Source organism: Alligator sinensis, unplaced genomic scaffold, assembly GCF_000455745.1.
Source record: "Alligator sinensis unplaced genomic scaffold, ASM45574v1 scaffold1102_1, whole genome shotgun sequence".
NCBI classification, from domain to species: domain Eukaryota; kingdom Metazoa; phylum Chordata; order Crocodylia; family Alligatoridae; genus Alligator; species Alligator sinensis.
The window spans coordinates 215,609-228,863 of record NW_005842342.1 but is presented as its reverse complement, the minus strand read 5'-3'; the positions used below and the strand labels follow the sequence as shown (position 1 = coordinate 228,863).

The 13,255-nt window shown below is 36.3% G+C and overlaps 1 protein-coding gene across 1 annotated transcript in view; it reads left to right on the top strand.

Moving 5' to 3' along the window:
* PREX2 (phosphatidylinositol-3,4,5-trisphosphate dependent Rac exchange factor 2) overlaps positions 1-13,050 on the top strand; it is a 327,787-nt gene extending 314,737 nt beyond the window's left edge. Inside the window, exons 40-41 of the mRNA XM_025210219.1 lie at positions 2,165-2,232; positions 7,310-13,050. Coding sequence (XP_025066004.1) covers positions 2,165-2,232; positions 7,310-7,355 — 114 coding nt within the window. The 3' untranslated portion in view covers positions 7,356-13,050. The remainder of the gene's footprint in view (positions 1-2,164; positions 2,233-7,309) is intronic.
* Positions 13,051-13,255: the final 205 nt, after the last annotated feature.

Sequence of the window (13,255 nt, the reverse complement as noted above, 5' to 3'; positions counted from 1 at the left end):
GACCCAGAAGTGGACCGGAAGTACTTCTGATACACTTCTAGGGTTGCTGCTGAGCACATGGAGGGCCCCCCCCGCACACTCCTGTGGGATGTTCCATCTACCCCAGCATCGCAGTATTCATGAGCCATGCCTGCTACCTCAAGGTATGTGGAAAAAACATTTAAAGCTGTGTCTATGGCCAAATCACTGATTCTCCGAATCATCATCAAATTTTCAGATTCAGATTCAGCTGAATCGAATCAGGGACAGTGATCCGAATCAACGAATCGAATCACCGTCCCTGATTTGGGCCGAATCCAAATCCAAATTGAATAAGGCCCGCTTCACACACCCCTAATGCACACACATTGCACTAAGACTGCTGGTATGTCTCAAGCAGGAATTTCCTCCTCCATTTCACCTTTCATAGCCAAGGATTTTTTTGGTGATACAGTTGGTCCAATAAAAGATATCACCACCAAAAAAAATAAATAAAAGAGAGAACCCTTGCTTATAAAAGGTGAAATAGAGGAAAATCCTGCTTAAGATACAGATCAGTGGTTGTTCAATTGATCAATGGTTGTCCAAAACTCAGCATTTCTGATCCAAAGAAATTCTGATGTGTTGAATTTTTTCAAATTTTGCAATAGAATAATGTGGATGATACAATTAATGTAAAAATAGGTGGATATTTCTTTCTTAGATACCACTACAGATCAAGGTCTAACTATGATTAATGTTAATATTTTCATATATATAGTATGTATACAGTTGCATTTGGTTAAATTAATTATATGTCAATCTCTATAATCAAGAATTTACTTTTGAAATTCATATAAATATATATATAAGGCCAAATTTCATTCTACTTACTGGGTTTCTAAATTGATTTAGGCACTTAGGCTGCTTGCAGACATAAAAAAAACAACAACTTGTACTTACTCAGCATGGCCTGCACCGAGCCCAGCACATACCCAGAAGAGGCAGAGTTAGTTTGACCTGGATTTGCAGCATCTGTATAGATTGGGCGCTTTAGTAGGGTTTTTTTGGCACTTTTATCTAATAGCTGATTGACTTTAGATAAAAGTGCCAAAAAGCCCTGTGGAAGTGCCTGATCTATACAGATGCTGCAGAGTCAGGTTGAACTAGAGCTTTGCTTCTTCCAGTAAAGTGTGTGTTTTTTTTTTTTTCCATATCTGCAAACAGCTAAGTACAATTCTATTCTATCCTATTCAAGTCCTGAAAATCTGTTAATGTTTCCTTTATTTTGTTTTGAGTTTGAATTCATGAGAGAGACAATAATGCAAAGGCAATTTAGGAAATAGCTTCCAATTCCTCTAAGATCTAGAAAATTCAATCAGACAATATTTTGTCAAACCTTAGTTTGAAAATCTAGCTCCCCAATTTTATCATGAACTTTTACCCATGCTGCTCTTCCATATGTTGAGGCTTGTGTGTCTCTATAGACACTTTTCTGTGTTGCTCTTCAGTGTGTTTGACTCATACTTTTAATTAATTCAGCTTCACAGTATCCCTGTGAGGTAGTGAAGTACTGTTTGTTCTATCTTATAGAGGACAGGAGATGCAATGAGATTAATTAATTTGCTCAAGTTTACACAGAGCCAAGTGCAAAGCACAGAGTTCCTCTTAGACTGAGTCTCAAAATAATGCCTTAACACTGCCTGCCTTTTCTGTGTTGAAGAAGCAGTTGCTCACCAGAAGCATTCTTAGATCTAGGAAGGAACATGTAGTACTTGCTCATTCAAATTCTTATTATAATGGAGTTTTGCTGGAGTAAAGGGCCTGATATCAAGCCTCTTATTAGGAAGAGAGAGATGTCATGCAAATTAAATCAGAGTTATATAAGCAGTGTAGTTTTTCACTTGCTTCACAATCTCAAGTTTTGTTAAGCAGTTCTCTTGCTTTTGGTCTGGATTGACATTAATACAATATACATTATTTAACAAATTGGAGAACTGGAAAAGTTTCTTTTTGTGAATCTTAGTTGTAGTTGCTTTTATTAGAATGTGTTTTTTTTCCTTGTTGGCTGCAGAATTTTTGTTAGGTAGGGCATCCTTAATGAAGCATATTTATTAATAAAGGTTGCAGTGACATGTTTATTCAGGAGGTACACCAAAACTTGCATTAGCTGTATATGAAGCAAAATTATTTTTCTCTTTTTCAGGGAGCAAGAGTGCAGAACACTGCCAAGAATTTAGGAGTGAGGGACAGAACACCACAGTCTGTCCCAAGGTAACCAAAGGGTAGACTTAATTGCTTGTAATTAAGACCTTTTCTAATTTGTGACAGTTCTCTCTGCCAGATTCATGAATGCATGCAGCTCTCACCGAGTTGACTGTGTACTTTAGAGCAAAATTTGGCTTTATAAAGCCCACAGAATTACTTTGTTTTTTAATTGTTTTAATCCAATGAAAAGTAAAGCAGTTATAAAGTAAAAACCACATGCATCACTTAGAAAAGTTAAAGGAAAATTGTCATTCTTCCTTTAAATCATAAGGATTAGGTTTGGCTTTTAAAAAACGGAGCAGGAGAGAATCCTTCCAGGCTGTGATCTTTCATGGGGAATATTTATGTCTGAATATTTTTTTATAAAATATTATACTGCAATATCTTATATGCTGTTTTTTTATAAAATATTATACTGCAATATCTTATCTAAATCATGTTTTCCACTACCTTAAAAATGAGGCAGTATTTCTGTCTCTTACCAAAACATCCATTAGAATGAAAAATACGACTGTGCTGTATTTATGCAGACTTCAATGCTATAATGGATTATAGACACTTGACAAATGCTTTCAAAGAAGTAAGGGGCTCACCATTTGAAAATAACTAAACACAGTCTAGCACTGTGTGTTTCTTCATCTTGGATTTGCCTTAAACTGGTTGTATTAATCTAGTTATTGTTTACTAGGTTGATTTAAAATATGATATTTTATTGTTAAATAGTAATTACAAATTGGTATACTATATAGCTACATAGATGTTGATACATACATACATGTGTGTGCAGATAGATCTACTGAAGTGTTAAAATTCCAGTAAAAATAAAGTAATAATTGAGAGAGATGAATAAGAAAAAATATCTGGAAAAGGGAGTGCAATAGTGAAATGGCTAAATTTGCAGGTGATACTAAATTATTTCTGGTAGTCAAATTCCAAACTGATGGTGAAGAATTCATGGAAGATTTCACAGAACTGAGTGGACAAAAAAGTGTCAGATGAACTTCAGTGCTAACAATGCAAAATAATGTATATATGGAAAAATAACTGCAACTATACATATACAGTGCTGGGCTATGAACAATCTATTACTATTCAGGAAAGAGACCTTTGAGTCATTTTACATTGGGTTTTAAAACCTCATCATAATTCGTAGCAGTAGCCAGAAAAGCCAGTAAAATGCTTGGCATCGCTAAGAAGGGAATTGAAAACATCGCTATGTCACTATAAATCCAAGATGGGCCTATATCTTGAATACTGTGAGCAATTTTAGTCTCCATATCACAAAATGGATGTAGAAAAAGGTACAGAGAAAGGCAGCAAAATAATTGTGCTTATGGAGCAGCTGCCATATCAGGAGAGACTGTAAAGGTTAGAAGAAGAAGGATGAGGGGGATATAAAATCATGAAGGGTGTGGATAAAATGCATAGAGAACTGGTATTTACCAATTCCCAGAATATAAGAAAAAGGGATTGCCCACTAAAATTAACAGGATTCTGATTTTAAACAAAGAAGTCCCTTTTGTGAATTTGTGAAACTCTTTGCCACAGAAGTTGTAGAGGCAGTTAGTTCAAAACTGGATTAGACACATACCTGGAGGCAATGTCCATTAGGAGCTACTAAGTAGAAAGTCAGGGATCCCTAAACCAATGATGGTTGATGCCAGGGAAGGTATGAAAGGAGAGGAGTGAACTACACCAGACATTGCTTTCTCATATACTCTCTCTAAAACATTACTACTTGCCCCTGTTGGAGACAGAGTAATAGGCTAGATAAACATAGGGTCTGACCCAGACTATCAGGTTATAAACAAAATGAGATAACCCTGATGGATTTTTCACTGTCAAGAATCAGCAACATCATGATGAATGTCCTAAGCGCACATATTGATCAGACAAGGGTTGTTACCGCAAAGGTCTTCCATTCATTGTTTTTCTGTAACATCAGTCCCAAGTACCAGAACCTTTGTTCTAGTCTGGGTTTAGTATCCAACATCTTTCCAGTTATCTATTATCTTTTTCTATGTCTTTCCATCAAATGCCTTGATGCCAGCTATGTTTGCCCAGTAGTGGATTCAAGAACAGGGCAAAGGTAGTGTAGCTGGTGTCTGGGCTGCACCACACCTCAGCTAATTAGGTTAGAGTGGGCTAATTCACCCTGCTACAAAATATTCTTACATGACTACTGTGCCACACATGGAACAGCTCCTGGTGAAACCCCTGCTGAGCAGGGAGCCCCTGCCTGTGATGGGGCTTGCTAGCAGCTGTGTTTCACAGGGCCAGAAGAGCTCGGCCAGTGCAGGAGCAGCTGTCTTCTGGCCCCATGCACATCAGGTCCCATCCCAAAGTGCACAGGGCCAGGAGACAGCTGCTGCTGCTGCTGCTGCAGCCGGCAGAGCTCTCCTAGCCCCATGCATATCGCAGCTGGCCCCTGTGTTCCTTGTTAGCCCCTGGGCTAACACCCTGGGGAGCCTGGAGCTCCCCCTGGCTGCTGCAGGGGGGCAGAGCAGGTCAGGAGCAGCCCTGAACTGCTGCCATTGTGAGCAAATCTGCAACCAACAGGTTGCACTTGTAGATATGCTTCCAGGGAAGGTTTACTGCACAGTAATTTATGGTGCAGTAAGCCTAAAGCACATTAATAGCACATGTAGACATGCCCACTGAAGACTATTTTCTTAGTTGCTGTAATTTCAGACAGACACTAATAGATGCATCTGCTAGCCCTTATAGCTATATTCTATTAGATATAGATCTAATAGAATATTCTATATATTCTATGTAGATATAAGTTTTTGTTGAAACCTAAGCCCAAACTCATTTTCAGCATTGGTCTCTGAGACCAAGAAAACTCAGCCATAATCCTATATTTGTCCTAGCAATTCATTCTAAAGGCTAACCTCTTTCACCATAGAGCGTATCAAACCAGCTACTCAGTGTTGTTTGTTGGCTTATGTATTTCTGCCACCAAAAAGGACTTCTTGCATCTGAGTTTAAGGTACATCCTCCATCTGATTCAAAAGCAGGCCAGCTGCTGAATATGCTAGGCAGGGGTGTAGAGTAATCCATTGACCTTTGTAAAAGGTTGCTTCTAACAGATGAGCAGTAATTGTAGTCCTAGTTTGACTGGTGTGGCTAATATGCTTCAAAACATCTTGATGGGATAATACTTGCTGGTCATCTACAGTTGGCTTTGTGGAGAATTCTTGAAGAGAGAACAATTGTTACAGTAACTATTCTTAGAAATGTCTGTATGAATTCATGATCTTTCATTCTTCCTCTTTGGACTCAACAGCTATCTAGTTTTGGCTTCAAATGGCATGGGAACTGAGGGAAACTGCTGTCATTTCACCTTTTATGTCCACTAACAGGAGCAAAAGGTGACACAAGTGTTTGAATAGCAGTGTTTATTAGGGCAGCGCACAAACACGCATAAGGTACATGTGGATTGACAGTAGGAGCCACACTGGCAACATCTCAGACAGCCATAATTACTGTAGGCAATGTAACTTTATATTGCCCAGAAAAAAAGGCTGGAATCATTCACACAGCCCTATCGTCCAGATCAGATCTATGCTTCAGCTTGCTGTACTACAAATCACACTGGAGTCGGTCAGGTATCTTTTAAGTTACTATTATAAAGACACCAATTTATAGCACTTACACAAAACATGAAAAAATAAGTAGTTAATAAAATGAGAGAGGACCTGCCAGCTGGGATCACATACTGTTATGCATGTGAACTAAAATGACTGAGAGAGAGGAGAAAGAGATGTAGTGCTATCTTAAGTGGAGATGTTGTTACAAAAATGACTGGGTTTTTAATGCTTAATCATTTGTTTGATGGAGAAAGACCTTACAGCTGTGGTAGCTGGAGTACAAAATAAGTCAGTAGTAGCAGTGTCCAGACCCGATTTGCCATTTTAGGCACTCAGATCAGCAATTACATATGGTTTAATGGAGGTCTATCTGTGGTGATATTGAATGTTAGAATATGAAGAGTTACTAATAGTGAGGTGTTTGAATAATAAGCAGGTGTTTATTTTTGCAAACACCATAAAAGTTCTGTAACTGGATTCAGATCTCACTAGTTTTATACCAATATTATGCTGCTGACTGCAGTGGAGTCCCTTCTGATACACAGTTGGAATGTCTACATGAGACACTAACTCCACAGTAGTTTATTAATACTGCATAGTAGTATGTCACAGGAAAACAGTACTAATATGCTACTACACAATAATATTAGGCTACTGCACAGTAGCATCACTAAAAAGTTGTTTGCTGGTGCTACTGTGCAGCAACTCTGGTTACTGTGCATTTAATTTAGTACTTGTATAATTTAATTTAGTACTTGTATAATCAAGTACTAAATAAATGCACAGTAACCAGAGTTACTGTGCAGCAGCGTCAGCGAATGCCTTTTTAGTGATGCTACTGTGCAGTAGTCTAATAATACTGTGCAGTAGTGTATCAGTACTGTTTGTGCTGTGACACGCTACTGTGCAGTATTATTAAACTACTGCAGAGTTAGCATCTCATGTAGACATGCACATTAATGTATGTGTAGATGTACCCAGCGGACATATCTATATTTGCAATTAATGTGACTGAATTTACTCTGGTGCAATTTGCACTGGAGTAAACTAATCTGGGTATAACATCTGAATGTGTGCCTGGTGACAGGAGTAAATTGAGCCCAGGTGGAGCAGTTTAGGGCCAGCAGCAGGCAGGAGCCTGGCCCCCTGCTGACTCGGCTAACTGGGTGCAGTTTGCACCTGTGTCACCAGCTACACGTTCATTTAATCACAGTTATTTACTCTGGCATAGGATAGTACTTGTGTTTGACAGGACTATCCTACACTGGAGTAAATTAGTCTACTGCACCCTAATTGCGGCACACTTTGAAATGGTGACACTTTACTGCAGAGCATATTAGTCTACTCTGCAATAAAGTGCATGTGTAGATGCGCCCACTGAATATAGAATTGATTCTATTTGGTTGAGCCCCTTTTGCCTTAATCTGGCTAGTTTTAATGGTGACATTATCCTCTGACAACACAGTGATTGTTTTTTGTTTTTTTGATAGATTATACAAGCTGTGCCAGCCTCCACCTCCTGCTGGAGAAGAGTAAGGAGAATGAAGCAAAATATAATAAACCGCTTTTAAGATATTGGACTAGAAAACAAAATCAAGATGCACTCTAATGGAACATGCCTGGTGAAGTGACAAGTAGAATTTATTTACTCAGGATAAAGAAATAGGTTGTCCTTAAATATTTCTCTTTCATCATTGGGTAACAGACTGTTGAAAAATATTTTTGGGCTCCATGTACTGTAGTGTCACATGAGCAAAATTTGAACGTTGTGGGGGTTTCCTGGAAATTTTACACTGGAATTTGCAGGTGACATGGCCAGGTCAGCAACACAGTTGCCTTTTGCACATAGACAGCAGTATTAGAAAAGCCATCCCATGTGAACCACATCAAAATGTCATCCAAGTCCACAGAGTGAACTCCAGGAAAGAAGAAAAGTTTAAAATTATCTAAATGCATTCATCTCTCTCACACTGATTAACTTGTGTCTTTCCCACTAAGATAATGTTATTATGTTCTCCAAAAGTTTAGCAATAAGAAATAAACATTTTTAGTCTATGAAACACATATATGTTAAAGACTAAGAACCTAACTACAAATAGTCCCAATGAGTTTGGAATGACTACGTGGATCTAGCAGTCAATGTACAATTCCAACACAGTAAACTCAGTTACTTTATTAAGAATCCATGGTCATCACGGATTTGAAAGAGCGTGTTATTTCATCTTGTAGAAATGGTGCAACCCCTTAAATTGCATAAAAATTAAAATATAGCTTTCAAAGATATTTTGGGAGAGAGAGTGTGATTGATATTAGGAAGGTGATATTAACATATAATTAGAAGGAAGTTCAAACTTCAGCCTGCAGCAGCTGCTTTACTTTGTTGGGCTTCTATATTTCAGAAATCTCCATACAGTTGTGTTTATCTTGTAAAGTATTGTACATGGTATCATGTCTAACCAGACTGGGTAAAGGGCTGTGCTCTAGCTTTGAACTGGAAAACTTTGAATTGTAGAGTATGTAAGTAAAGCATAGTGTCAAAACTTCATATGTTTATATCAGCATATAAAATATTTTGTCAGCATAAAGTTTTACAGCTATTGAAGTTGGTTTTGCAGACTGGTAGTTTTATAATTTTATGATTTTGATTTTGTAGGATGTTTTGAATATCTACATGGATCAGGAAAAATATTATTCATGTTTAATTGTTTTCTGACCAAAGTGTTTCGAGAGAAAATAAATGTTCCTGAAAGACTCTTCATATGTATACACATTAAAGTAAAATTACATTTTAAAATTTTGCTTCTGGTAGTAGTAACTAGATACTAGGGAGGGATGCATATAATCTAAAAACGTAAGTATTATACAAATTATAGTTCTATAATTGCACACAAACCTCTACAACATAGTTTTTTCAGTTCTATGTTGTCTATTCACTTATGAAATTTCAGTAAATGTATTAACTCAGAAATAGATGAGAATTCAGTACAAGCTGTATTTTACAAAGAGTGTTCTTTCCATAGGACATATAATTGGTTTATTACTTTTCTCCAAAGGAGGAGTTAGTAGTTCTACATTCTTCAGTATTCTTGATTTTATATGCAGATATTAACTTTGGCAACAAAGTAAATATTTTTATATACACACAAATGTATGTGTAAAGACATATATTATAGTAGCAGTATGCGTATATCTAGTTAAACCAGTTATGTAGCCAACCAAGCTTAAACATAAAATCTGTTAACTTCCTTTAACTGTGACAAAAAATGATACTGAACACTCTGTAAAGTCACAATTTTCCCTCCATTCTTGAAGTTTACATCCTTCTGATACTTGCTGGAAACTTTTTTTCAGGATTTTGATAAACACGAAATTCTACTTTCTTAAGCTATATAGGAAGTAGGAAAACCCATTTTCTTTGTCTATTATGACAACACTTTTACATAAGAAAAGAATGGATTTTGGTTTTATACAGTTGTTGTTCTAGTCCACAAATCTCATAGTCCTAGACATGTTTTATTCAAAGGCAATATTGGTTAAGATTATCCTTCCTCTAGGCAAGTATTACCAAGAAAATTTAGGCTTCTGCTTGCTCAGGCACCAGAAATGTGCAGAAGTCAAAGCTTTCTTGTGCTAGGTATTGTACCACAAATCATGTAGCACATTTAGTTTGGCAGTGTCAGGCTTTACTAGGAGCAAGGATTTCTTAGGGTGATATTTTTATTGAACCAACTATGCAGCTGGGATAGAATTAGACAAGCTTTTGAATGTGAAGTATTCTTGGTGAGGAACCTAATTCTTGGTGTGAGATTTGGCTACAAAATCTTTTACTAAGAGACTGAGTGCTATCAACTGAATGAAACTGATACAGTTCTACAAGAGGAAAATCTGTTGTATGCACACACATTATCAGTGAATAAACTTATCGTCCAGCACTTTTGTATATCAGCTGAGTCACAATAATGATGTAGGAGTGCAATATACTAAAATCATTACATGTGTAATATGATAGGTTTAATGTAAGTGGGTTTTAGGCATTTGAAAGTGCAGGTAATAAATGTTTGTTAAATGATAGCTGAGGACTGACAGCTATTAGCCAAAATCATTGGATCAAATTCTTCAATTAGAATTTTTCTTGAGTAAGCACTGAAGGTATTGACCCTCTGCTTTTGTATCTGTTGTTACATTATATGTCTAAATGACTATTTAGTGAAGAAGAGGAAAGGTTTGAGTCCCCAGTTCTCTTTTGTTCTGAAAAATATATATAAGAGTTTACTTAACTCTCTCAACTTCATTATACAAAGCGCATCCAGCCTCTAGCACCAATGACTTGTGCGGTGCATGAATTTAGATATTTAGGTTTGTATTTTCAGAGGGCTTGATGGATTTAGGCCCCAGTTTCCAATGGGATTTGGGGTTTGGATTTTCAGAGGCCCTGAAGAGGGTTAGGCACACAGCTTCCATTGAACTTCTATTGGAAATGGGTATGTAACTTGCTTGGGCTCTTTTGAAAATTGTAGTCATGGCCATTTCAGTTGCAAACTTCACGGACTTTTCTGTATCTCTTTACTTGCCCCTCTATTTTCTGAACAAAATCACACATCCTAATATGTTTGGTTCCCGGTTAGTTCAGCCAGGCATTGAAGAAGCCTTCTTACAAATTACACATTTACATATGTTTGTGACTAAAGCTAATTATAATGTTGCGTAAACATGTAGGATATATTTACCCTTCCTGCAGTGCATACACAATAAAAAAATCAATTTTCAGTGTACACAGTATATTTATCCGTTCATAAATTCCTAGGCTTGCGAATGACAAGAAGCGATGATTAACAGGAGTTCTAACACTCTCAGCTCATTAGATCTTTACTTCTGCTACAACCATTTATGCTGCTTATTTGTGTATTGCAGCAATTTACAGAAAACTCGGTGTGTGTGTGTGTGTGTGTGTGTAACTTCACACAAAATAACTAAAAATAGAGTCTAAAATCTGCTTGTGTGTGTGTGTGTGTGTGTGTGTAATTTGAAGTTTTACATGCACATACCATCTAGGAAGGGCATAGGGAATATTTAAGAACCAGAAAGGAAAGGTTGGTAGCCATATAATAGTCAACCAATTATGCAAGAGGCAAGTATTTCTTAGGGTTATATCTTTTATTGGGCCAATTGCATAACTAGAATAGAGTTAGACAAGCTTTTGAATGCAAGACATTATTACCCAAACAATATAATGGTCATGCTAAAGGGAAATATATTTTTATTCAAAGGTAGATCTGGAGTGGGAGGGCTGTTTTAATAACTGGATCCTATTCAGGTTCAGTCTTAGTTTTGTGAAATGAGCATTAGTCCAATCTAGTCTCTGAAGTTAAGAGTCTGAAGAAATAGGAAATTTCCCAGTATTTAGTATGTTGTTCTTCTTGAGTTTAACAAAAGTAAGATAGATGGTTCTAGTCTGTAATTGTTAAACATTTTTTGCATTAGTAATCCTCCAACTCAAAGAGTTTTTGCTCAGTTAAAATAATTGATACATACATTTACATCCACCGAAGGAAACAACTTTTTAATGTCACAGCATTTCACTCTTACTTTCTAAAAGAATAATGTCTGAGCTTCTCTTGCACAGGTTTTTAGCCAAGGAAATCAAACTAAACTTTATTGGGAATTATGTAGAAAGCATATTTCAATGCGTAACCTTATTTCTTAATAGCCTATTGAAAGCTTTCTTGTGCATTTAAAACAATCAATCAGTTTTATTAACTCTGTTTAGCTCTGTTTTTACTCAAAGAAAATTATAGGTAAATGGTAGTGTTGTTTGTTTCATAAATCCATTGTTAGATGTACTATATAAGACTACAATTATTTGAGTCTGTGAGTTCCTATTACATCATGATTAAGCAAGAGTTCAAAATAGGAGAGTATTTTTGGTTTTGTTCCAAATTGAAGTGTTAACATCTATAGTGGAAGTATATTTCAGCAGATGTACATTTTGCAGCTATTCCATAGGTTTGTGTCTGCCAACACTATGCATATTTGCACCATTGGTGTTTAACCTGACAACAGCAGGATAGCTCCTAAAACTCGCACATTGCCTTAAACATTTTAGCTATGTACTTACTGAGAAATGCACATAGTGCTTTTCTAATTGTACTCTGGCAGTACACTAGCATTTGTAAATTAGATGGAAAATACATACCTGTCTCAGGATATCTAGATTTTTGTGATTAATTAGATTTTGATGTATAAAAATATACTGAACTCACTTATATTTTTGTAAACTGACTGACTTTTTATATGCTGTATATATCCATTAACAATTCTTCCTTAAGACTATAAGTTGTTAAGGACAGTTTCTTTTCCTGCCTGCAACAGATGGGTTTTTTATGTTGCGCATGTATAAAAATATGTACTATATACATAAGAGATGTGGAGATGCTACTACCTGTAAGCAGCTTCAAATAGCCAGTGACTGACCATGCTATGTTGTCATTTCTGTTATTGTCTTCCAGGACTAATAGCAATCCTGTTTGTCTAGAATCCATACTAACGTTCCTGTTTGTTGACAATAGAAACTGTCGCCTGCTACAATCTGAAAGACTAGTCTAGTGCACTTCCTGGTTAGTTGATACATATATACAAGTATCATATTTGGACTTTCATGGGTATGCCCACAGCACCTCTAGTGTATGTCTGTGTACTGTATGTACATTATACATATTTATAAAGATTATAGCAGCACTATTCTGCTTGTAGCAACCTGTATATAATGTATGAAGTTAGCTGAGCTTGTGCAACATTTTAAGAAAAATGTTTAATTTTTTGCATTGAAGTAGTGCACACTTTTTTCACATGAAGGACATATTTTTTGTAACTTTTCAGTAAGAATCTTAGAGCATTATTGCTTTTAAATATAAAAATATATAATACATACATTTATACATTGAATCAACAGTTTCCATTTTAAAACTCTCAAACTAGCAGCGCCATGCGTAGTTGACATTAACATTTGTAATTTAATGTTAAACCTTCTTGAAATATGGATTTAAATAACGTTTTTCTGTTTTTGTAAAGTATCCATGTAGTATACTTTGTATCAGTTATTATATTGACTATGGGTTTTAAACTAATGCTGTATACTTTATTAGATGTATGGTTTATTTTTTTTAGTTTGCCTATTAAAAGTCTGGATTAGTAACAATGAATCTCAAAGTGTCAATAATAAAACAAAATGTTCAAAGGGTAATTGAAAATCTTATTGAACAGGCTGTGCATAAAGAAAATATGTGATGTTATATTTGTTATGTCCTAGAACAAGTTGTGGGACAAAGGTTGGGTCAGAGTGAGGTGGGCAGGGACTAGGACCCAGCTGCTGCTGCTTCTCTCTGTGGCTGCACAGGAAGAGCTCCAGATAGTCACTGCTTCTCTATGTGGTAGCATGG